The following is a 26,705-nucleotide window of genomic DNA, read 5'->3' on the forward strand; positions in this document are numbered from 1 at the left end:
TGCGTTTCTTTGTCTTCCCTGTTGTAGCCCCATTCCCCAGTCCCCAGTGATGGTTTGCAGCCATTTTCGAGTTTGCAGTGCAAGTCTCACCTGATTTAGAGGTGTGGTTTTTATAGAGTATGGAAGGGTTCCATTGCTTACATTACTTTCCAATGTGAAGGTGCTGCTGGTAAGCAAGAGGAGGAGGGGGAGGCAGCAGGGAGGTTGGCACAGTGTGGGTGCAGCAGCAGAGCCAATTATATGCTCCTGCCACTGCACTTGCAATGCACTGACCTTCCTGCCACTTCCCCTGCTTTCGGTTATTGACACTGACCTCCATGTTAGGAAGCCTGGTAAAACAATGCAACTCCCCCCTGCTAGCCACTGCTGTTACTGAGTAGGGCTAGGTGACAGCACTTTTAATGGTTTCACTAAGCCTGTCCCATCCCCGTTCCTCATAAAATCTATTTAAAAACAAGTTCTGTTTTAATGCATATTTAAAAGTATATCTAACAAACGATTCCATTAAAAACGGCAAGCTTAAAACATACAATCCGAATCTCAATAGGACAGCCGGCTAATAAAATTTAGCGAAACACCAACAGAAACCCTAGCAACAGCTTGTGCAAGAAAAGCTTTCTATTAAAAGCCAAAATAAGTTTTTAAAACATTCTTAAAAGCACGAACCAAAGGAGGGAGCCATTTCTCTGTTAAAAAGGAATTTCATAGGGTAGGAAACACCACTGAGAAGTCCCTATTCAAGATAAAAAGTAGGAAAAAAACAGATAAATGAAATTTGAACAAGTGATACTTGTAGTCAAAGAGTTGTGAATAAAAGCACTATCTACATTTTCTGTAGAGTCAAATAATGCTACACTTTTGCTGTTGCTTTTCCATTTGTCTATTGCACAAAAGTGGCATTGAAGAAAATCTTGGCATATCCTGGAATTCTTATTCCCCCCCCCCTCAATTTCTCCTCCTTTCTTTTCTCTTTTCTCTTTAGAGGATGAAGATGATGAAGAATTAGTTGAACCAAAAGCACAGAATGACTCTGAGATAGAAACTCAAGAAAAGAAGCAAGACGTGAAGGAAGGTACGTAGATGTGGACACTATTGAACCATCTACCAAAGACTGCCATGCGCAGTGTGCCAACAGGTGAAGTGAAAATTACTGTTTTCTAGGATTTGCTTTTAACATTGGTACTGCATTGCTTGTGACCTCTGCAGACCTTTAGGGCTCTTATGTCTAAGAATAGATGTACAGTCCAGCCCTAAATATTTTTAGTTCAGCTAGACTTCTTTCCTAGTACACATGTTTAGGGTTGCAGCCAAAGAACGGTTAGAGGAACGCAGTCTTGACGCATTTTTACTTGGACAGAAGTCAAGAAGCCCTTTGCAGAGTAGCGGTTAGTGTCAGATTAGGATGGAGAAGAGTCAGGTTCGAATCCCTTTCAGCCATGAAGCTCACTGAGTGATCTTAGACCAGTCATTGTCCCTCAGCCTAGCCTTTCTCACAGGGTTCTTGGGAGGGTAAAATGGGGGGGGGGGAGGGAGAGAGAGTACCATGTAGACTAGCATCAGCTCTTTGGAGTAAAGACAGGATATAGATGTAATCAATATAGACATTGTTTATAGAGAACTGACTCTCAAGGGTTCCCCAGTGGCAGTGACTTAGACATAGGGAGGTCAGCTAAGCAGGGCAGCCCCCCTGTGTCATCCAGTTGTTTCCCCCCATGTATATGTTGGGGGCTGAATAGCTACAATAGAGAGCCTGCCCTCCTTGAATAGGCTCTCCACGTAATTAAGAACCCTGGAAGATCAAGGTTCTAAATCTTACGGATGCCTATTTGAGAGGGGGAGGGGTGAGCTTCAGGAATGGGGACACTGTGGCAGGGGGGTATCCCAATGGACTCACCCCCATCCCCTCCCCCTCGCACAAGGGTAATTACATGTGGGTAGGTGGAAAGAATGAGTGAACGGGGGGGATGGTCTGTAGTTCAGTAAGGTTTTGCGTATAGAAAGTGGCTAGAGGCAAAGGGCATCTCATTGACCACTGTGAGAGCAAGCTGCTGGATAAGATGGGTCATGGGCCTGATCCAGCTGGGTCTTCTTACGTTCTTATGTTCCAAAGAAGGCAGGGCTCCTGCACCTTTGACAGTTGATGGATCATAGGAAGTGGCTGTGTACTGACCATCTTTCCATCTAGCTCAGTATCATTTAAAGTGACTTGCAGTGTCTCTCCAGGGATTCAGGGAGGGTTTCTCAACCAGGCATATGCAGGGATGCCAGGGATTGACCCTGGAAGCCTCTTAAGGCATAGCAGATGTTCCACCATTGAGCCATGGGCCTCCTTCAATAAATTCAATAGGTGCCAGTTAACACCTCCTATGACTTCCATTTCTACACAACTATGAATGGTTCAGAAGACCTTTCCTCTTCATCTCACTGCCATAAAAAGCTTTAAGGTCCAAGTCCTGACATTTCCAAAGTGGTTTTTTTTTTTTTAAGGTGACAGGTGATGTGAAAGACCACAAAGACCACAAAGAGCCATCAAGAGAGAGTGAAAACTATACTAGGCCAAAGGGACAAATTGAACAGATATCAGGCAGTTTCCTGCATTCCCTATTTTAACCTTCAACACTAGTAACTAGAGTGGAGGGGCACTAGTGAAATCCATCCATCTAAACTGACATTTAGCAAATTTTCCCCACTTTGACGCATGCCTTTGGTACCAGCAGGCTAAGCAAGCAGGCTTAGGAAGCAGCAAGAACAATGCCGTTAAATACGGTATCCGCCGTTCAATTTTGGTTGAGATCTGTGTCATGTTTCCTCCTGTTGCCACATAAAAGCAGCCCTAATTTGGATATCTCTGGAAGGCGACATTGTGGATTATGCGCGAATACTTTTAAAAGCCAAACTAAATAGACTCCTGAAAGATATATATTTATTTTAGTGGGCTTTTTTTCGCATGCTTGCAAGCGCGCCCTTTGTATACTTTTGTTGTTGAATTTGAAGGAGAGCCATAACTAACATCAACTCCTTCTTTGTTATAGTTTAGTCTAGGAGAAGTGCTTCATGTTGCCACTGGCTCCTCTTCTTGTCTAGTCAAGCCAGGTCTGAGGCAAAGGGTAGCTGGATAGGGTGGTTTTCTCGGGTTTTCGATAGTAACAGTTTTTGAGGAACTCAAACCACAGAATTCTGAAGGAAGCACGGTTGTTGACTCAGATATGACAGCACTTTGCGAGAGTGTTAATATCATAGGAGCAGGAGGGAGGGAGAATGAATTGAGACTGACAGCATAAACACTTAAAAGGTACTTTTGTCGTTCTGAGGAGACAGGTGAAACGCCAAATGTCCACTAATTGCGGCGCTCCTAATGAATTGATTGCAAATTAAAATAGAACCATTTGTGGCTTCTGTTATGAAGGCCTGAGCTCATATCATATGAATCAGCAACCATAAAAAAAAAAGATAGACGGGCTGTAGTTCAGTGACAGAGCATCTTCTTTGCATGCAGAAAGTCCCAGGTTCATTTGCCGACGTCTCCAGGCAGGTCTGGGGAAGGCTTCTGTCTGAAACCCAGGGAAGCTGCTGCCAATCATTGTATACGCTGAGCTTGATGCACCAGTGGTGGTCTGACTTAAGTGTAAGGCAGCTTCCTGTGTTTCTCTGAGCATGTGCAGAGTGCCTTTCCTTCAAGACTAAGCAGCTTTAGCTCTGGAACTATTGGAATTACCGCATAGGCCAAGCCACACGATTTTAGAAGCAACCAACTTTCCCCCCTGCTCACATTAACTTTGAAGTCAGTTCCAAAGAGTTGAAGGGAGCTTAACCCCCAGGCAACTGTGACTAGGACAGCAGCCTGAGCATGAGAAATAACTAAGAGAAAATACCAACACCAGGAGTCTTCCTTACGAAGGTTTCCATTTTTCTCTGCTCTCGTTTTTATCGCATAATCACATTTGCTTCCCTCATACAATCCCTTCCTTTTCTGACTTTGTAACCCTCATGCGCGCTTCATGGAAGTGATTAAAAACATGTTAGAGGCAAAACAGGAATTTAGACTAACATTTCCTGTTGGTACTGGGTTCTGCAATGCTTATTCAGAATTAAGGGCTTTCCTGCAAATTAGTATATAATGGGTTAAATGCATGTTTATGTTGGCATAAAGTCCTCTGGTTTCTTTTCTTTTCTTTTTTATGCAAAGCAAGAGACACTATTCCCCCCCAATCCCAACTTTTAAAGAATCCTTAATAGATATTATAGCGGCGCCATTCACACTTCTGTATAGCAGTTGAAGCCTGTGTCAGCACTTCCATTATGAATCTTGTTTTTGAAGGATTTTATAACCCAGCCATAAAAATTTGCTCTGGGCTAAAAACTTGTTATAGCTCAGGGAGCTGAACTTTCCTTTCTTTTTCCTTTTAACTTAAAAGAACCTCGGATTGTTCAAGTCACACCAACATTTCATTTCAAGAAGCAATGTGAATAAAAATGCTCTGTATATGTGCAACTTTAAAAAAAAGCATAGGTTTTTCCCTAGAAAACAAAATACTAATTAGTAACACTATGAAACTCGCTAGCCCATCTTGCCAACACCATTGCTCTAATAAATCCCTAAAACCGTTGAATCATAGAATCATAGAATCATAGAATCATAGAGTTGGAAGAGACCACAAGGGCCATCGAGTCCAACCCCCTGCCAAGCAGGAAACACCATCAGAGCACTCCTGACATATGGTTGTCAAGCCTCTGCTTAAAGACCTCCAAAGAAGGAGACTCCACCACACTCCTTGGCAGCAAATTCCACTGTCAAACAGCTCTTACTGTCAGGAAGTTCTTCCTAATGTTTAGGTGGAATCTTCTTTCTTGTAGTTTGGAACCATTGCTCCGTGTCCGCTTCTCTGGAGCAGCAGAAAACAACCTTTCTCCCTCCTCTATGTGACATCCTTTTATATATTTGAACATGGCTATCATATCACCCCTTAACCTCCTCTTCTCCAGGCTAAACATGCCCAGCTCCCTTAGCCGTTCCTCATAAGGCATCGTTTCCAGGCTGTTGACCATTTTGGTTGCCCTCCTCTGGACACGTTCCAGTTTGTCAGTGTCCTTCTTGAACTGTGGTGCCCAGAACTGGACACAGTACTCCAGGTGAGGTCTGACCAGAGCAGAATACAGTGGCACTATTACTTCCCTTGATCTAGATGCTATACTCCTATTGATGCAGCCCAGAATTGCATTGGCTTTTTTAGCTGCTGCGTCACACTGTTGGCTCATGTCAAGTTTGTGGTCAACCAAGACTCCTAGATCCTTTTCCCATGTACTGCTCTCAAGCCAGGTGTCACCCATCTTGTATTTGTGCCTCTCATTTTTTTTTGCCCAAGTGCAATACTTTACATTTCTCCCTGTTAAAATCCATCTTGTTTGTTTTGGCCCAGTTCTCTAATCTGTCAAGGTTGTTTTGAAGTGTGATGCTGTCCTCTGGGGTGTTAGCCACCCCTCCCAGTTTGGTGTCATCTGCAAATTTCATCAGGATGCCCTTGAGTCCATCATCCAAGTGGTTGATAAAGATGTTGAATAAGACCGGGCCCAAGACAGAACCCTGTGGCACCCCACTAGTCACTCTTCTCCAGGATGAAGAGGAACCATTGATGAGCACCCTTTGGGTTCGGTCAGTCAGCCAGTTACAAATCCACTGAGTGGTAGCATAGTCAAGACCGCATTTTACCAGCTTCTTTACAAGAATATCATGGGGCACCTTGTCAAATGCCTTGCTGAAATCAAGGTAGGCTACATCCACTGCGTTCCCTTCATCTACCAGGCTTGTAATTCTGTCAAAAAACGAGATCGGGTTAGTCTGACATGACTTATTTTTCAGAAATCCATGCTGACTATTAGTGATCACAGCATTCCTTTCTAGGTGCTCACAGACTGTTTGCTTAATGATCTGCTCCAGAATCTTCCATGGTATTGATGTCAGACTGACTGGGCGGTAATTATTTGGGTCCTCTCTTTCCCCCTTTTTGAAAATAGGGACAATCTTCAATCTACATTTAATTTTAGCAAAGTGAGCAGGACTATTAATATTTCTGGTTGATCTGCTTGAACACTTCCGGTTGATTGTGGATGAGGGTCCTGACTCAGCATTTAGTACCAAAACCTGTCTGTACAAGGTGGGTGGAGTTGATCTGACTCAGCTCTGCTCAGCTGGGTATTTGATGCAGGACCAGCCCAACCTGGAAGTCTGGGGCAGGAGTCACCATTACCCCTAGGAATCCTATCTCCTTTACCTTTTTGCTCCAGTGCAAGACTTGAGGAATTGTACCCAACACTGGACCAGAAAGACTTGCTGGTATACCACCCAACCTGCTGCCCAGGGGCATCCTTACCCGAGGTGGCAGAGGCAGTCTCAGGCATGATGCTGGAGGGATCCCAGCACAATTGTTCTGGGAGGCTTCAACGTTCACGCCGAGGCTACCTTGACTGCACCAACCTGGGACTTCACGACCACCATGGCACCGTTCCTGGACGGGGAGAGCCTTGCCCTGCTGGGTCATGGTAACCTCTAGCCTGGGCTATTGTAATGCATTCTGCATGGGGCTGCCCCGAGGCTGTTCAGGAAGCTGCAGCCAGTGCAGAATGTGGCAGAAATGTTTCTTTGAGGGCGACCTACTTGCCAATCAGAAGGTCGGCGGTTCAAATCTGCCCGACGGGGTGAGCTCCCGTTGCTTGGTCCCTGCTCCTGCCAACCTAGCAGTTTGAAAGCACATCAAAGTGCAAGTAGATAAATAGGTACCGCTCTGGCGGGAAGGTAAACGGCGTTTCTGTGCACTGCTCTGGTTCTCCAGAAGCAGCTTAGTCATGCTGGCCACATGACCCGGAAGCTGTACGCCAGCCCCCTCGGCCAGTAAAGCTAGATGACCGCCGCAACCCCAGAGTCATCCGCAACTAACAGTCAGGGGTACCTTTACCTTTACTGCAAACATATATCACCAATCTGGAAATAACAACACCGGTTATCTGCTACCGAGCCTGGTTCAAGGTACTTGCACTGACTGACAAAGCCATATACAACTTGGGCCTGGATACCTCAAGGAATGCCTTCTCTCATATAGATCTGCCCATTTGTTGAAATCTACCAGCAGAGTTGGTTTGGCTGTGGCATCTTTGGCAACGTGGCAGGCGGGAGCCTTCTCAGTGGCGCCACCCAAACTTTAGTCTCTCTTCCTCTGTGACATGGCAGCACCATGAGACAACAGTCCAGGACCTGCTTATTCACCCAGGCTTTCCATGCGATCTAATGCCAACATTCGTGTTTTTTTAAGTTGGCTAATTGTGATTTATCCTGCCTTTAAAAAAGAATAATTGCACTGTGAATTTTGAAACGGTTTTAGTTGTAGCCCACTTTCAAATTGCTGTTGGTTAGAACTCTTCTAAATTAATAAAGAAGAATGGTAGCAAAGTCTCAACGAGTGTGCAAAAAACTACACTCGGTTCTTTGAATCCAAGACAGTGCATCTTTACCCCTCTTTTTGTTTCATGTAATTATGTGTGTTAGATACATTTATAACACCTAGACTAACTACAATCTGAGATTTTCAAATATCATGTAAATTCTGGGTTGGCATAGTGCTATCTTGTTCTCTCTTTTTTTTTTTAGGGCAGTGTAATAAATGAGTCTTCTGGCTTTCTTTCTCATTTACTTTTTGCTACACTGTCTAAAACAATTATGTTTTTGTGTTTATGTATAGCAGATAGTTCCCTGTGGTTTCTGGCTACATATTGCATGCAGTCATTGCTCCAGTGAAATAAAAGGCTGTTTTGCCAAAGTCTTAAATAGGACCTGGTTTTTAACCCATCATATTTTATGCTTCTGTTGCAGCCTCTGCACATATTTTAAAAATGGGTGAAGAATTGCAAACTTTCTTCTACCTCCCACCCCAAAGGCTGCAATCTTGTTCTCATATACTCAGGAGAAAGCACCATTAAACACAATAGAACTTCTTCTGAGTAAACATAAGAATCCAAAATAACCACAAGATAACATCTACTGTAGGTAGGGATAGAGGAGGTATTTTATCCAGACTACATTTAAAACCAAATCTATCAAATTTGCACTTCCTGAAATAATATGCAAACTGAAACTTAGCCATCCTTCAAAATTCACACTTGTCTGAATTTTGTGATGCAGTTCTCAAACCAAGCATTGTTTGCATAAATGCATATATTAGGGGAAAGGCTGCATAAAAATGAAGATATTAGTGGAAGTAACATATAAAACCACACCATATCAGGGAAAGTTACTTTTGTATGTTAGTCAAAATTATATATAAAAACGTATTTGTTAGGAGAAATTCACACTAAAATGCTGGTGAATTTTCATGAGGATTTCTTTTTTAAAAAGAACTGAATTTAAGATTGGAAAAATGAGGAACAAAGAGAACCAGAATTGGCAGGTCATTCCATCCCTAGCAGTAGGGTCACCTGAATGAGCATCAGGAACCTATGTGGCTCTCCCTTCACCTCTGGCCATTGGTCATACAACACTGTAGAAGGAGGAGAAAAGGAGAACCAAAATGGCTGTGATCTCCTCTCTTGGTCCCTGTGTATTCATACTAAGCCATGGTTTGACATTGTGCAGGGGTGGGGAAACTTTTTCAAGTGGGGAACCTTTTTCAGCATGAGGGCCACATTCTCTGTGAGTCCTATATGGTGGGTAGGGCCATTCGCTTTGTATAGTAGGATATATTCTACGCAGGCAAGCAAGAAGCTTGATCACAGTTCAGGGCCGTTGGGGAGGGCCTTCCAGGAGTGCCAGTCAAGGACTATAGAGAGGTGGTGTGGCCTAGGACGAGTCCTGAGGGCTGGGCAGAGAGACCTAGAGGGCTACGTTTGGTCTTCAGGGCTGAGGTTCAGCATCCCTGACAAATTTGTCTACCACCCTTCATCCTCAGATCTCAGGGCGATTCACAACATAAAGTTACAATATAAAAACCACAAAATACATAGTAAAAATAAGAGCAACAACAAACCAAAATGATGTTCCTGAACCTGGTAAAGAAAAGTCTTAGGCAGTTTTTTTGTAAGATGAAGATGCCACCTCAGTTCTACAGAACCTTTGTCATCTAATAAAATCTCCTCTACTTCCTTTTACAAGCTGAAGACTGGAACTTTTCCACCATGCCTAGGAACATCTTTTTATCCACCCTCACTCTCCATTTTAACATCCATTCTGAGTTCTGATGAACTCAGAGAAATCTGAGGAAGATTTCTCACTACTTTGTGATGTTTTAGTTGGCTCTAGTAAAGCCATTTAAACCTATTACCCTACTGTTAACTTTTGCACACACCCTTCCCCTCCCATGGACCAGTATGGTTACCTGCTATTTTCTTGTGTGCTTAAATTGAAAGGTCTTTTAACACTGCCAGAAAATTGGGCCTAGAAGGCTCCCAGTGGGAATAAGGTTCCATTGTTACGGGGTTTCCCCAAGAACGCCACTCTGTACCTTTTCGGAATAGTTGCATCTCACAGATGTTCATAGAAAACAATAATCTGGTTAAATCTTGGAAAGAGCTGCCTTCTTGCTGTATGCTGCTTTTCATTTCATTTTATTGGCTTGTAAACTTCTACACAGAAGGCATTTTATTTTATTGCAGCAGAGGGAAACATAAGGGACCAGAAAACAACCCATCATGTTCAATCATCTCAGGAAGTGGTGAGCATAAGAGAAGAAAGTTGTGTGCTCTCGTGAAGTAGGCATGAATATTTTCCTCTCCAATGACATCTGCTAGAAATAGCATCCCAGATAGGGATCTTTCCAGCTCCACTTGGAGAGGCCAAGGACAGAACCAGCAACCTTCTGCATGAAAAGCACTTGCTCTACCACTGAGCTACATTCCTGCATCTTTTTTTGGCCCTTAAGATCCTGGCCTAAGGGCCCCTCCAGATGCCCTTTTGATTGAACATTCATGATGATTTGAGCTCATGGTGTTACTGGAGATGCTATTCACAATCAAGTTTTCAATACCATTTGTACTTGCAGAGGTTTTGGAGCAATCACACTGCTTCATTTGCAATAGGTTCGTGCCCTGTAGTTTCCTGCTTAAATTCTGTAGCTTTCCAAACCACAAATGTTTCACACTTTTTCATGCACTATATCACAAGTATGTCCCCCACCCCCAGAAGGCAATAATACAATTAACACTGGGAAAGCGTCACAGAACAACTGATAAAGCAGTATGATGTGTGGATGATCCAGTATAAAGCCACCACTAATGCGCTATTATCGTGCCAGTGACTTGTTACAGAAAGAGTACACATGGAAAAAACCAAATGAACCCTACTCTAGAAGGGTCCTATGTCTTCATGTTAAGAAACCTAAATACAGTGAAGTAAAGCATGCCTTTTAATAGGCTGAGAATGTTTTTTAAAAGCTTCGGTTGAAACTGGTCTCTGTGTTAAAAGAGCACTTCTTTGTGAAATGCCGTTACATGCTTTTCCAAGTTCAGTTTTGCAACATACATCCGTCAAAAATGTTTCCTGAAATCTGAACGTGGGGTTTATTTTATTTTGGATCCTAAGTATTTTCTTTTCCGGAATAATAAATATGCACGATATAGGCTACCTTCTGTATAGAGGCTGCATTCTAAGATTACGTAGCTGTCCATTCAGAGAGGATTCAGAAGTAATTCTTTAGAAGGAAGCAAACCACTCGACCCTGCCAACGTTGCTATGACTTTCATAGGAATATTTCCTTTCTTTCCTGAAGACTTTGTTTAATTCAGTTGGAGATATTTAAATCCTTGTGGGATTAACGCTGCCAATATGCTTTTGTAAGCTCCTCCCAGGGAACTGACAGAGGAAGAAAAGCAGCAGATTCTCCACTCAGAAGAGTTCCTTATATTTTTTGACCGGACGATACGTGTGATTGAGAGAGCGCTAGCTGAAGATTCTGACATTTTCTTTGACTATGGTGGCAGAGATGTGGAAGAGAAAGATGGGTCAGTCTTTATTTTATTATTTTCAACATGATAAAAAGCAAACAAACAAATGGATGCTATTTGTGTTAGAGTGGGAGGGAAGAGCCTTTTTCAGTCCTAGGCACACACATTCCCTCATGCGCAGCCTTCCTGGGGGGAACCATATGCTAGTAGTGGGTGTGGCCAGAGACGAACGTGGGTGCGGCCAATGTCAAAAGTATGCTATTGTCCTGCCATGTAAAAGCCAGAGGTTCCTTCACATGCACATCCACATCTTGCCATCCATCTAGGCAGGCAAGAGGCATTCTCATAATTCAAGAATAGGTTACAGCCAGGCAAAAGCAGTCAGGGAGGTTTCAGAGTAGGGCCTTTGAAGGGCATGGCCTGAGGTGAGTCTTGAAGGTCAGATGGAGAGCCATCAAGGGCTGCATTCGGACTCCAGGCCTGACATTGCCCATTTCCGTGGCAGAGTGTCAAACTCCAGTAATTTATATATTTTAAAGACCGATAATTAGATTAAGTGGTGAAATGCATTCTTCTATATCGAACCCTTTTGTTTATTATCCATGTATTTATGACATTTCTATAAACCACCTTCCTGCCAAGGCACCCAAGATGTTTTATGGTTGAAAACGTTGTGGCGGTGCAGTATTGTATGCACAACAGATAGCTGCTATAATGTGTGAGAGCGTGTATAATATGATTCATCTGTTCACCCTTAAAGTTCCTCTTCCGGAGATAGTTGGCTTAATGTGAAGCTTCTAGTTACAGACAAAAAAAATTAATCCTTTAAGGTGGGCTTGGCTCCACATTGGAGGTGGTTTCTACAGCCCTGGGTTTAGCTCCAAAATATGCAGTGGAATACCAACATTGAGGGTCTCCAGAGGGGCAGCGGGAAATATTTTTACTGCCCTCTGCTACCTGCTGGAGGTGGTATGTTTTCAAGCTTCATTCATGAAGCCTACAGTATGGAATGTCTTATTAGGTTGACTCTTACTCACAATTAAAGTCAGGTGCAACAAACTAAAAAAAGAGACAACTATGCAGGTGCTTTGAAGTGTCCAGTGTCGCTTCAGGCCTTCTGCCACGTGGGTCAATTATATGCCTTGAATAATGTATGCGGATTTGTACTGGGGACAACATGAGGTATTGGTCAGGCACAGCATTGACACAGTAGGCATACACTGACACAGGGATGGATTTACTATGTTAAAGAGGAAATATTTTTTGCCGTTCCATTTTTACTTCAGACAAAATAGTTTTCAGGGTGGGCTGCAGAGAAGTCACAGTCTTAAGATGCCCCAAGACACTAACTAGCTAACGAAACATAGTAGGGGAAATAAATGATTGGAAATCTTTTAAAACAATTGGCATTGTGCAAAGTGAGACCTGGGCAAAATGCCCTGTGTTGGGTCCCTTCTTATGTTTGATCCACCATTTTAATTTCCCACAATGCCCTGGAGGACCTGACATTATGAGTTTTCCAGGGCGTTGTGGAAAATCAAAATGGAGGCCTGCAGAACCAGCTGCCAAGTGTTGAGAGCCCAGGGAAAGAGTCATCTGTGGTGGGCACAAACTGGGTCACTGGAGCCTCAGCATCTGCCTTAGCATGCCAGCTGCTGACGCCAAGGCTGGAATTGTAAACCAACCACAACTTTAAGTGTAACTCTTTTTCAAACCCATACAGAGATGTCCAAGCTGGAGCTAACCTTTCCTTTAACCGTCAGTTCTACGATGAGCACTGGTCTAAGCACCGGGTTGTCACTTGTATGGATTGGTCCCTTCAGGTAAGATTTGTGTTTACAAAAGCACACCAACTTTGGATATACATAATTTGGCAGAGTCTGAAAATGAAACGAAACAGTGCTACTAGTTCCAAGCTCTTAGACTTGTTTCTTGAACCACTTTCCCCGATACCACAAATGCTGCATGGCAAGCTGCTATCTGAGGGAGATTTGTTACATGCCATAATATTCAATGGCCCAAGATTGGCGGCAAAATAAAACATGTCACTGCACTTGCCACAAGCCAAAGTCGCTCTGCAATTCGTATATATACCATGTGACTTTGATAAAGGAACCATGCCTCAGTGGTAGAATACATCCCCTGCATGTGGATGATTCCAGATTCAACTCCTGGTATTATATCTCCATTTTAAAAAGACTGATAAACTGGGTAGTATGCTATGTGAAAGACCTCTGTCAGGGAGCCGCCATCAGTCGAAGGCTCCATCTACTCTATACAATTAAAGCAGTATCGTACCACTTCAAACAGTCATGGCTTCTCCCAAAGAATCCTGTGCTTTGTTAAGGGTGCTGAGCATTGCTAGGAGATCCTTATTCCCTGCGTGAGCTACAGTTGTCAGAGTGATCAATTGTTAAATCACTCTGGGAATACGGGTCTCCTAATAACTCTCTCAGTATCCTTAAGAAGCTACACTTCCCAGGATTCTCTGGGGGAAGCCATGACTGTTTAAATTGGTATTCAGGCACATGCCAGGGAAATAAGGCTTGTGGAATCACAGTGAATTAAGGTGCTCTGTCACCCTAGTGCAACAAATCCACTTTTAAAAGGAAATGGACTTTCTCTGGTTAGAAAAGTCATGGGGGAATGCATTGAAAAGTGTGGGATGAACAAATGAGTAATGGGAAGGTGTATAAACAGCCCACAATCAAACCAGGGTGAATGCAGGATGAATGTTCATTGTCATATAACCTCCCTGCAAAGAAATTGGAACGAATGCTTAATAGATATAATCTAACCTCCATGTAAGCTTTGTGCAAGCGTATCAGGATGAATGCTCAATAAATACGTTGTCCGAACCTCAAACTTATAGCTTGCTTGAGGAAGATAATGCAGACCTTGGAGTAATATGCTTATGAGATATGACCACAGCTACATTTAAAGGGAATTTTTTTAAGCATCTATGCGTCTTAATCGAATCCATTTTGCAACAGGTATGCGATGGCACGTGGGTGGTCAGTAAGCATATGTGGATTTGTTCAGAACTGGGAAAGCAGCCTGAGGAAACACTTATCTCAGGCTGTTCAAGGAGCTGGAAATTACATGGAATTCTTATCTGATAGGTTTTTAACAAGCAGCATTTACTGTATTCCCGGGACAGCGAGATAAAGTCAACTGGAAGGCAACTGCCAAAAAATGTAATTGTTTGTGCCCCCAGGTGCACAAGCATGTTTCTGTCTCCTGTTGCTTTGTTCTGGGGTGGCCCCAGCTCAACTTCTCTCCTCCGAAGCTTTATTCCTCTTGGATGTACACCTTAACTGCTCTCAGTGTCACTGTGCATTACGTCAAAGGGAGTGCTTTGACCTCTGACCTCTGGAGTGCAAAAGACAGCTAAGTAGGACAGAGGCATCAGAGCACACTGTGATAACATTACACTGTACAGTGCACAGTTTATCAAAGGCATGCTGGAATTCACACAAATCAAGCCGAATGGAATTCTGCTAGAAAGGGTGTGTGTGTGAGAGAGAGAGAGAGAGAGAGAGAGAGCGCAACAGGCAGAGCATCACCATGATGGCGATGAATGGTGGATAGTATTATGCTTCTACTGTAACTTTTGGAAAGTTGTAAAATTTAATTTTGCCTTAATTGAAGTTTTTTGTCTCCTCACTTTCCGTTTGGAAAGATAGCACAACCAAATTTTGTGTGATGGTTCATGAGATCAAGAAGCAGGTTTATTTCAATGTTTGGATAAAATTGGGTGCCATTTTGAATCAATATGGTGGACTGAACCTTTCAAAACTGCCCATTTCAGTCACAGATTTCAAAACTACACTTTTTACTTTAAAGAATTCCCAAGCAACCCTGGGCTGCTAACATCAGATCAGTTGCCCCCAATATTGTTACTGCCTGGAACCAGGTTAGCCCTTTGAGGCCCACCTACATAGGAGAGGGCCCATCACATAACATTTTGCCAAAGGCCCCCTTATCTTTGGAGCCCGTCTGGCTTGTTCACATGGGGAAATTATAGGTACTGACCTTGTTGAAGGATGTCGTGCAACCCTATCTGTATACTACAATAGTTCCTGCTCAAATGTTATTTAATGATAAGTGATAAGCACAAATTAAACAACTAAAGCTTTTCCTGTCATGAGGCTAGCTTTCTGTTTGTTGTGCAGCTGTCAAAGGCAGAAGAGCTCTGCCATAAAAAAGTTGGCAATCCTGATATGAAATGAAAGGCATAGTTTAGACATTACGATTCCATTAGCTTCTGTTAACATTAAAAACAGATGTCCAATACTGCTGAAATGTGAGGAGCAAACTGTTTTTTAAAACACACACACACACACAAAACCCCACCTAGCCTTTATCCTGGCCTGCTGTCTGCAACCCACCTCCACCCCACATTAGTCCCCCTGCCAGGTAGTCTCCCCATGGGATTCAAGATGCACCTTTGAGGAGACATGTAGAAACAGTCATTTCAATTATTAGTTAGTATTTTTATGTTTATTTATAAATCGTTTTATGCTGTCTATATAACTGATACTTTATATGAGTTGGTGATAGATAAATGTTTTTATAAGTCAATAAAGATGGATGAATGGCGTTCTCCCCCACAATCCTGCCTACGGAGTCCTACCTTTTATGTGCCTCCAGTGGCTTTTAAATGGTACTAGATCTTCAGCTACTTGTTTTTTTAAAAAACCATCCATTGTTTTTATTACGGTTTTTAAACTTGCGCTTGTATTGTTTTATTTCCCAGTGTGCATCTGACGTTTCTGCTACTGTTCATCTTATGATTTCAGTATATTTTTGCCCATGCTTTTTATTGTAAGCTATGTTGTTGTTGTTTCTGTGTCTGCGGTCTGTCTGAAAAGGCGAGTTTCAAACATTTTAATGAATAAAAAATGATAAAACACGTTTATTTTATACTCTTATCTTGAGAGTGGAATTACTTCTATCTATCTCTCTCTCTCTCTCTCTCTCTCTCTCTCTCTCTCTCTCTCTCACACACACACACACACACACACACACACACTTACCTAAGCATAAGCCCCATTGAGTTCGGTGGCTGTTACTCCTAGGTAAGCATCAAAGGCTCAAAATAGACTCTAGGGTCTGTAGAAAATGCAACTTGAAAAAAGAGACATTGCACATACTTTTGTTAACCAAGTAATCTTTATTTATTTATTTATAAAATAGACTCCCGGGCAGATAACAATGCAGATAATAAATTAAAACTTGGTATAATACAATATCTTGTAAGATTGACCACTGTTAGTTATGAGAGAAGATTGTGGATTTTTCCTGCAATGGGTTTTTTTCAGCTGCATTTCCCCTGTAGATAAAATGGTCAAAATGCATTTCAGAAATACTAAACACGCTTTCTCTCTTTCTCTCTTACTCATTTTGGGTGACCCACTGGCATTTGTTGTCCTCTTTCTATCTTCTATTTTGTTTCAAACTCCTCTGATTTTTCTCAAGAGCTAAAACTTTGTTCCCCCTTGCATGCTGAAATTCAATAGCATATTCTTTATCTGCACAGTACCCGGAGCTTATGGTTGCTTCCTACAACAACAACGAAGATGCTCCACATGAACCTGATGGCGTGGCCTTGGTCTGGAACATGAAATTTAAGAAAACAACCCCCGAGTATGTTTTTCATTGTCAGGTAAGATAATAAAGATAATCTCAAAGACTAACAAATTTATTATGGCATAAGTCAACCTTTGCCGACCTGGTGCACTCCAGATGTTTCGGACTGCAACTTCCATTAACCCCTTAGTGGTCTGCAACCCATTAGTGGTGGTAGAACATCTGCTTTGTGTGCACACAGTGCCAGGTTCAATCTCCAACATCTTCAGGTATGGTTAAGAATGCCCCCTGCCTAGACCTCTAGAGTGTCACTGCCAGTCAATGTAGACAACATTTACTGTATTTTTCGCTCCATAGGGCGCACCAGACTATAGGGCGCACCTAGTTTTTAGGGGGGGGAATAAAGAAAAAAAATCCCCCCCCAGCCCCAAAGAGCAAAGAAGCCAAGACAGCGAGTGGGATCCATCTCGCTGGCTGTCTTGGCTTCCTCTTTAGCCACGCGCAACCTCTCCAGCCGGGTGAGGCTGCGCGCGGCTTTGGCAAAAGCCAAGACAGCGAGCGGGATGGATCCCACTCGCTGTCTTGGCTTCATTTTTAGCCACGGGGCTGGGGCAGGGGAAGCCCAAGCTTCCCCCGTCCCCAGCCCCCAGAACAGATCCGGGAGCGGCAGCAAGGTTGCGCGCAGCCTTGCCGCCGCTCCTGGAGCTTGCGGGGCTGGGGGCGTGCGCCGAAGGCTTGCGGATAGCTGCCTGAAGCCCGGGGAGCGCAGCGGGAGTTGGCGCTGCACTCCCCCGGCTTCAGGCTGCAGGCTGCTATCCGCAAGCCTTCGGAGCGCGGGGGGAACTCCTGCTGCGCTCCGAAGGCTTGCGGATAGCTGCCTGAAGCCTGGAGAACAAGAGGGGTCGGTGCGCATCGACCCCTCTTGCTCTCCAGGCTTCAGCGAAAGCAACGCGAAGCCTCCAGAGCGCGGAGGGAGCGCTCCCTCTGTGCTTCGGAGGCTACGCGTTGATATCACTGAAGCCAAGGAGCCTGCATTCGCTCCATAGGACACACACACATTTCCCCTCAATTTTGGAGGGGGAAAAGTGCATTCTATAGAGCGAAAAATACGGTAACTCAATGGACTGATAGTCTGAGTATACAGCAACTTCCTATGTTTGGAGGAAGGGTCATAGCTCTGTGGCAGAGCAGAATCCTTGCATCTCCAGGTAGATGGACAAATGTTCTGACTCATTATAAGACGGCTTCCTGTGTTTCCAGCATGTGTGAGAGGTTGGAGAAGGCTGACATAAGCTTTCATGGATTAGCACCCACTTCATCAGATGCATGAAGTTTTATCTTGAGTTAATAATGTTAATTATGTCATGATCACAGCCTGTACTTTTCTGCATTTCATTTCCCTCCGACCCCTGTGTCCCAGCCATGAGTATGATATACTCATGGCCCCAGAGTAAAGACGGTCAACATTGAGGTCAGAAGGAAATGGAAATGCAGAAAAAAATACAGACAGTGATAAGTGCTTTATCATCAGTCGTTGCTCGCAAGGGTTGGTGGATAACACAGGTTTTGCTGCAACAGTCTTAACACAGCTACCCTTCAGGAAAAAGGTAAAGCGGTTTGTTTTGTACCGTGCTGAAGACTCCTGTGTGACTCAACTGCCCACCATTCGGAAGAGGTTCAGGTTAAAAATATAGCCTTTTGGAAAGAGCACGAGGAAGCACGCTAATGTTTATAGAATGCGTGCAATCTTTTAAAACAACAACATAGCCCAGTTGGAGACTGTGTGTCATTTTCTGTCTATTTTAAACAATCCTCAAGAGAGTTCGTTTATAAAAACCTCACACTTATGAAGTAAGTGTGGTGTACCACTTCCTCCTCCAGCTGGCAACATGTGCTTTCCCACCCACGTAAATTTCCTTCTGCCCTCTATATTCCAGAGCAGCCGGCGCTCCATTTTAACATCGTTTGCAGTGATATTGCAGCCATTCACCGGCACAGAGAGCGCTTGTGGATAGCAGCTTTGCCGATAGCATGGTAGAAACGAGGTCAAGGTGACAATTCCCACCGATTCCTGCTTAATTAGCCGTTGCGGTGCAGATGTCACATCGCTGTCACTCAGTACTTTGTCATGAACAGCTGAGGCAGGAAATCAAGAGGCGTGTCTCCAACATGAAGGGTGTGTCTCCATGAGTCATTTCCCACACGACCCTGAGGACAGGTAGCCCAATCCATATCTGAAACCAGGTGGATTCCTCTTTAGGGCTCACCTTCCAGATTCTGTAATAACCGGTTGAGTGCCTCATAGGATGGGGAACCTATGTTCTTCTAGACAAAAGGAAGCACTTCTTGGTTAAACTATAGAATTCATTCCCACAAGAAGCAGTGGTGGGCACCAACTTGGATGGCTTTGGAGGAAGATTAGACATATCCAAGGGGGATAAGACTATCAATGGCTACCACCTTGATGGCTTTGTTCTACATCTACTGGGGTTTCTGTTATGCAAGCATAAATCCTTGCGCTAACAGAATAAGAGGACTGGACCATTCAGTGTTTATATGCCACCTGAGGCAGCTCACACAAACAATTAAAAACATAAAATACAACTGAAACAATGCTATTACAATTGCAAAACTAAAAGCAAGGGCTGTAGCTCAGTGGAAGAGTATGTGCTTTGCACATGGAAGGTCCCAGGTTTGATCCCCAGCATCTCCAGGTAGATTTGAGAGAGATCTTGCCTAAAACCCTGGAGAACCACTGTTGGTCAGTGTAGACCATACAGAGCTGGATACACCAATGGTCTGACCCTGTCTAAGGCAGCTTCCTATTTTCTTAGATGAACGGCAGCCTAAAAACAGTATACAGTATAGGCTAGCACAATTCAGATACTAAAAAGCAAAAACCAGCAGCAGTTTAACCAGTTAAAATACCTGATGGGTATTGAAACAATAAGGTTTTCAAGGCCTGTTTAAAAGTTGATAATGATGTGAGAAGGAGTTCCACAAATATGGGGCCACTGCTGAAAAGGCTCAATCTCTCTAGCGCCTACTATTCTGATAGCTTTGGTAGTACAATAGCTTTGTAAACAAGCATTTTGATTTCCTTGCAAATGGCCTGGTCCTCAAACAACTCTGCACTTCAATCAGGAGAAAGTTGTACTCGCTGAGCTCAGGCGATGCTGGATTTTGGCATCAATGTTGTGCCTTGTGGAAAGATAACTGCCCATGTAAGACAAGTGATTGACACTTTCCAACGTTACACCGTTGAGTTGGATTTGTGGTGTTGCAGAGGGGTTGTTTTGTGCTTGTTGGTGCAGCGCTTTGGTTTTTTGGATGTTGAGTGATAGGCCAAGCTTTTCTTAGGTTCTGTGAAGATATTTAGGATGGTTTGGAGGTCATCCTCTGAGTGTGCACACAACTACATTGTCATCAACATACTGAAGCTCTATGATGGAAATTACGGTAACCTTGCTCTTTGCTTTCAGCCTGCTCAGATTAAAGAGCTTTCTATCTGTCTGATATATGATTTCTACTCTGGTGGGGATTTTCCCTTTGACAAAGTGTAGGATCATGGCAATGAAAATAATAAATAGAGTTGGGGTGATAACACAACCCTGTTTTAACAGCTGATCACACTATGAATGGTTCACTTTGAGAGCCATTGTTATCTACTGTATGCTTGTGAAACATGGACCACTTATAAACGCCATCTCCAACTCCTTTAAAGATTCCATCAACGGTGCCTCCAAAAATTTTTACACATCACTTGGGAAGATAGGCAAACCAATGCCAGTGTACTGGAAGAAGCAAAGATCACCAGTGTCAAAGCAATGATTCTCTAACATCAACTTCATTGGACTGGTCATGTTGTTTGGATGCCTGATTATCATCTTCCAAAGCAACTACTCTATTCCAAACTTTAAAATGGAAAGCCTAATGCAACAAAAGAGGTTTAAAGACTCTCTCAAGGCAAATCCAAAAAAAATGTAGTATAAACACTACAATTGGAGAACAGCTTTACCAAAGGTGTCATGGACTTTGAAGATGCTCGAACTCAGGACGAAAGGGAGAAAAATGCTAAGAGGAAGGTACATTGTCATGGGCTTTGAAGAAACTCGAACTCAGGACGCAAGGGAGAAACGTGCTAAGAGGAAGACATGCTTGGCAAATCTACACTGTGTTCAACTCCTGCCCAGAAACCAATGTCCCCACTGTGGAAGGATGTATGGGTCCAGAATTGGCCTCCTTGATCACTTACAAACTCACTATTAAGACTGTGTTCATGGAAGACAATATTACTCGGTTACAAGTGATCGCCAAAGAAGAAGACTACTTTGATACATCTTATGGCAGTGAGTCTGAGAAGAAATTCTTTCCAAAAGAAATTGGGCACCAATAAAACTTGGCACTTTTTGAGAAAAAGCAGTTGTTGTCTCTTGTTTTTGCCATCCTCTAATGCCAAACTATTTAGGGCTTTCAAGGTCAATACCAATATGTCTATTTAAAATCAAAGTTTTGTTTAATCTAGTTAAGCGTGCTGAGGCTAAAAATAAGGAAGGATTCAGTGAATGTCGAATCATGTGAGGACTTTCACATCTGCCACGAGAGTCAGCATTTTTGTTATGTTTCTGATCGAGATCCACTAAAATTACATCCAGTTTGAAACCACAAACAACCTGAATCTGGATTTAAGAATGTGCTAAAGGCGTACGAGTGCAGGAAATGCCATGACACTATTTCTTTAAAAATCCCCACAGATATTTTAAGTGCTCTTCCCCAGTGCATTGTTAGCCTTGCTAGCTGGAACCATGCTTGAGCTACCGTCCTTATGGGGTAGAGGGTGGGGAGAATAGCGGAGCAGAATAGGGGCCAGATAGAATTTCTTTTTCCTGACTGGTTAATCATAGCTCATGTGATCAAAAGTAGTCACCCTTGGCTGGAGAGCTTACTCTTGGCCTTCTAAATAAAAGCTGACTTACCTCAGAGTCTGGAAGGCAAGTAGGCCATGCTCAAGATTATAATGATGTCATTCTTTGATTACTTCGTGGAAACCAGCTATGTTATTATTTAGTCTCATTTCATATATAATATATATTAAAATCTGCAAAGGAAATGTTCCCTAACCTGCACTTCCAGTGTTCACAGTTTTATTTATCAACCGTCTCCAGTTTTCAAAAACAATAGCCATTGGTGGGGTCTAGATAAATGCATTTCATCGAGCTTGAAGAAATGCAAACAAAAGCATGGTTTTAACTGCTTCTTTCCAAGAATTGAAAGTGCACTGCAGTCCTGAGCAAGTTGACTCAGAAGTAAACCACACTGAGGCAATTGGGCTTATTCCCAGATAAGGATGGATGAACCTGTCAATTTCATTTTCTCTCATTTTCCCAAGCTTCAGTTTGACACATTTCTGAATCAGTGTGTGTGTGTGTGTGTGTGTGTTTAGATACCTCACAAAAAATAAATCACCAGCATTTTAGTGGGCATTTCTCTTAATTTACAAATTTATATGCAGTTTTGCCTAATATATCCAGTTTTCCAGTGAGGCTGATAGTGAGTTGTAGTTCGACAACATCTGGAATGAGGTTAGGGTGTTAAAGGTTAAAGACAGCACTTTGAACTGAGCCTTGGAACTATGTGGTAACTACTGCAGAACTTTAAAGACCAGCAGTCCTCATTTCTATCATGTGGCTCAGTTAAAAAAGCATGGCTGCTGCATTCTGGACCAGTTACCTCTTGTTTCCAGATCTATGCTGCAAAACTGACTGGGGCCATTTCCAGGCTGTCACTGTTTTGCGGGTATGATTCAGTCATAAACTGGCAAATTTAGGTTGCACAATCAAATTGGATTTGGCATTCTTTGGCATCAAACCCACTTCAAAAAAACAACAACACAAAAAACCACCCAGAAAATGTTTGTGGTATGAATGAATGCTTGGTAAACAGTGACACTGTACAATCTCCACACAAATTATATGCAAAGAATAAATCAGATTGAATGCTTAATCAACCCGTCACCTGGAAGAGCCCTGGTTCCCACATTCTTATGTAACAGTTTTCCATGGGTCATTCTTTGCGGAAGAAAAAAATGTTACATCAGGACCAAACCAGGATCTTTGATTGCTGTCATGAGGACAGCCACAATTGGCTAGACTACAGTGACAGGTGGAAAGTCTTGCTTTTGGGCAAGGACTAGACTAGATGGGACCCAGCTCTATGAATCTGTGAAATGCAGAAGTGGCCCTGGGCAACCTAGAACTATAGACTGACAGCCATGCTTGGTAGATGGCTCCTACATGGCAGTGCGATGTTGGGTTCTGCAGATGTTTCTCTTTTCTTTCTAAAGCATCGCCATCCGTCATACTCACCATGGTAGGCTCCATGTCGTTGCTAACCTGTCAATTTCTGTGTGGGATATGGCCTTAGGTTTTCTATTTTAATTTCAATAAAAGCTGCCCAGGCTTGGAAAATACTGTGGCTTGGTTCTAGAAATCAGCCCCTTAACCACACTATAGAATGTTTCTCTCCCCTATGCCTCCTACCCCCAAGTTTTCTGTAGTGGCTTCCATACGCTGTCATTAAATTATGGATCTGACCACCCTTTGTTGCTTATTCTGGTGTGGTCTTTCCCTTTTCAACTGGGTGGATGGAATCAGAAATGCCTATCTTAGAATTAAACACACTGAAGTCAACTGAAAATCTGTATTTAGTGGCCAATGTTGGCTGGAGTTGCTTTCCTCCCCTGATTTTCATTTCTCCTTTGCTGTTTTCTTTTCCTAAGTAAAGATATGTTGATATATACAGTGCTCCAGTGGCCTGTTTTCTGAGGCTGCCAGAATTCCAGATTCTTGAGAGCACGTCTGACACATCGCTACGATGGCAATATGGGCAATATTGTGTTTTACCAAAAAGTCTCTCTGTGTGTGCAGCAGCCATTGATTCTCCCAGACCTTAGTTTAGGTGTCCTCTTTTCATTCTTTTCCAATCCAACTTCCTTAATACTCACCTCCTTCTTCTTTGCCCATCCATCTACCAATGCTTAGTATAAATATCAGAGAATTGATTCTCTGAAGTTCACATGCCAAGTCCTGTAAAGTAATGCAGGAATGTCTCCTAGGTGCTAAAAGGTCACACTGATGCTCATCAACTGGATAAAGATCCTAGGACCATACCCTAGTAATGAAGGACAATGTTGAAAGTCGTACAGGTTTCCCTTTCGTTTCACTGACAGTAAAGGAACTTGTAATTAAGTGGCAAACATTCTGTGTCCTTTATATGAACGATTGACACTAACTCTCCCACCTCCTCCTCCTTCATTTCAAGCGCATAATTCATTATATCATAGTATTCTATTGCTATTATTTGAAAAAGGGATAGTGAACAGTCTTGGGAGGGATGTAAAGGACATCATCACTTTTTTTCAAGGCTTTTCCTTTCTTTCAAATTTACTCGAGTCCCAGGTGGCATCCTTGCATCCCTTTACTTTTTCTGAGCCTGTTTTTCCATTCCATCAAACTTTAGCAAGCAGGCAGCCTTCTATTTCTGTTTTCTAATAAAGCATTGCATAAGTCTGAAGCTGTATCTTCACCTCCACCCAGCTCATAAATGATGACTAATAGCGAAAACAAAACAAAAAGTGGCTGCAGTTGAAATACTGGGAATGGACACACAAAGTTGTGTGAAGGCTGTAGTGGACAATCCTTAAGCCACACACAAAGCTTTTGTCCAACAGCAATCAGATGCCCATACGAAACCCCCCCCCACTTTGCATTTTAGCTGTTTATCATATGCGTCTCTTGATTCCTCTGAGACTGAAACTTCATATTCACTTATTAGCTGAAGCATTAAGAAAATGCTTTCCTTGGCTGGAAAAGTTTAGGCACTTGCTTGTTTAAACTGTGGGGGCAGGGAAGTGGAAATTCAGCTATGTTATTTTATGAGTTATAAAACCATTACTTGTAATACATATTTTCTTATAGCATCTTGAAGGGTGCTAAAAAAAAAGTATTCCATCTGACCTGGCTCAAATAATTATTTCACCTTCCAGGCTAAGCATGAAGTATCTTCTATTAACACACACTCTCTCTTATGTGTGTTCCTAATCCTTGTTTTTATGGTAACTTGGGGATATCTCTTTTCCCAGTGGGTGAGATAGGGAAGAATTAGACTTAACAGAGGTATCGCTTGCATCCATCCTCTTCATATGTTATGCAGATGTAAAATGTGTGTGTGTGTGTGTGTGTGACACAATAAAGTCAGAATATAAAACCACAAAGTACGCTATCAAAATAAAAACAAGAACAACCCAATAAGGTAAAGGTAAAGGTACCCCTGCCCGTACGGGCCAGTCTTGACAGACTCTGGGGTTGTGCGCCCATCTCACTTAAGAGGCCAGGGGCCAGCGCTGTCCGGAGACACTTCCGGGTCACGTGGCCAGCGTGACATCGCTGCTCTGGCCAGAGCCAGAGCCAGAGCCAGAGCCGCACACGGAAACGCCGTTTACCTTCCCGCTGGTAAGCGGTCCCTATTTATCTACTTGCACCCGGAGGTGCTTTCGAACTGCTAGGTTGGCAGGCGCTGGGACCGAGCAGCGGGAGCGCACCCCGCCGCAGGGATTCGAACCGCCGACCTTTCGATCGGCAAGCCCTAGGCGCTGAGGCTTTAACCCACAGCGCCACCTGCGTCCCCTGAACAACCCAATAGCACCCCCCCAACACATTTTAAAAGGGCATAGGTTCAATCTCCAGTTATAAAGATTGTATAGCAGGTGATGTGAAAGGGACCTTTGCCTGAGACCATTGGGAGCAACTGCCAGACAGAGTGGACAGTACTACAGGTTACATGGACCAGTAGGTATGATTTGGCATCAGGAGCTTCCTGATTTGTTATGGTGGCCTCTTGAGTGGCTTACACTGCAGTTTTGTGGGGCAGGGGAGGTGTGGGATCGTGTGGGTCCACTGTGGCATCCCAAGCCTTGCTGTTCCACACCCACCAGGACAGAAAATGGATATGTGTCTGAGAGAGTTTTATATTTTGCTATACCAGCTCCAAAAATCCAAGGATTGGGCCCCTTTTGGACCTAGTGTAACCAAAGCCACTGGCCTCCCATGCTGGAACAACTCGTTTCGGGCCTTTGTGCTAGCTTCCACTGGTGAAGTAGCTTCAGATCAGCAGGGAGAAGCTTCCCCTAACCAGTGGTGGTGCTCTCCACTCACAGAAGCGACTATGTGCCATTCTACCATCAACACTGAAGGAAAGCTCTATATCTCTTTTCAGTTCCAGTCCCAAGACTGCCAGTTTATTTTGGCTGTCCCCGCCCCCCATTTCACACACACCATGATGATGTCACCTCCAGCCAAGGGAGAGAGTGGAAAAAACTTGCCCCCTTCCATAAGGATCACCAACCATTAGCTCCTATGGCAACAAATCACCTGTACTTGCTCTTTAGTGAGAAGGTGGTCTCCTGGCTGTGCCGTGGTTTAAATCTACCGTGGACATGCCCCCCCCCCGGCCAGTGCTGATTGGCATGGCCAAGCCCCAGCTAGAAGGGCGCCCATCTCAGGCCCCATGCTGGATCACCACGGGCCCCGAGGCCTGGCCGCAACGCCACCCACCCAATAAGTTAAGCGGACTTGTCTTTTGAAATTGGTCAGACTACCTAACCTGTCCATATATTTTATTTATTTACTCAGCAAGATTTATATACTGCTTAATAAAAAACTGCCCTTCGGTAGTTTACATAATAGTATAAAATACAGTGGTACCTCAGGTTAAGTACTTAACTTCTTCCAGAGTTCCGTACTTAACCTGAAACTGTTCTTAACCTGAAGCACCACTTTAGCTAATGGGGCCTCCTGCTGCTGCCGCACCGCCGGAGCATGATTTCTGTTCTCATCCTGAAGTAAAGTTCTTAACCTGAAGCACTATTTCTGGGTTAGTGGAGTCTGTAACCTGAAGCGTATGTAACCTGAAGCGTATGTAACCTGAGGTACCACTGTAGTCATTAAAATGAAATAATGATAAAAACAGACCTTGAAAACAGCAGACATTAAAATGGTCAAAATACAGATAAAATCAACAGTTGTAAAATCAAATATACGTAAATAAAAGTACATTTCTAAGTAGTCTTGCCTAAATAATAAAGTTTTTAGCAGGCGTTGAAAACGGTGTTTTTGGATACCTTTTTTCAGTAG

The 26,705-nt window shown here is 43.3% G+C and overlaps 1 protein-coding gene across 9 annotated transcripts in view; it reads left to right on the forward strand.

The window, feature by feature from the left end:
* The window catches only part of DYNC1I1 (dynein cytoplasmic 1 intermediate chain 1), a 240,409-nt gene that overhangs the window by 132,358 nt on the left and 81,346 nt on the right, over window positions 1-26,705 (forward strand). For all 9 annotated transcript variants that reach the window (XM_079948171.1, XM_079948163.1, XM_079948167.1 and 6 more), the window contains 4 exons: window positions 983-1,072; window positions 10,818-10,980; window positions 12,647-12,746; window positions 16,466-16,591. In XM_079948171.1, coding sequence (XP_079804297.1) covers window positions 983-1,072; window positions 10,818-10,980; window positions 12,647-12,746; window positions 16,466-16,591 — 479 coding nt within the window. The remainder of the gene's footprint in view (window positions 1-982; window positions 1,073-10,817; window positions 10,981-12,646; window positions 12,747-16,465; window positions 16,592-26,705) is intronic.

The sequence above is a fragment of the Podarcis cretensis genome (genome assembly GCF_951804945.1).
Source record: "Podarcis cretensis genome assembly, chromosome: 12".
Lineage (NCBI taxonomy): Eukaryota > Metazoa > Chordata > Lepidosauria > Squamata > Lacertidae > Podarcis > Podarcis cretensis.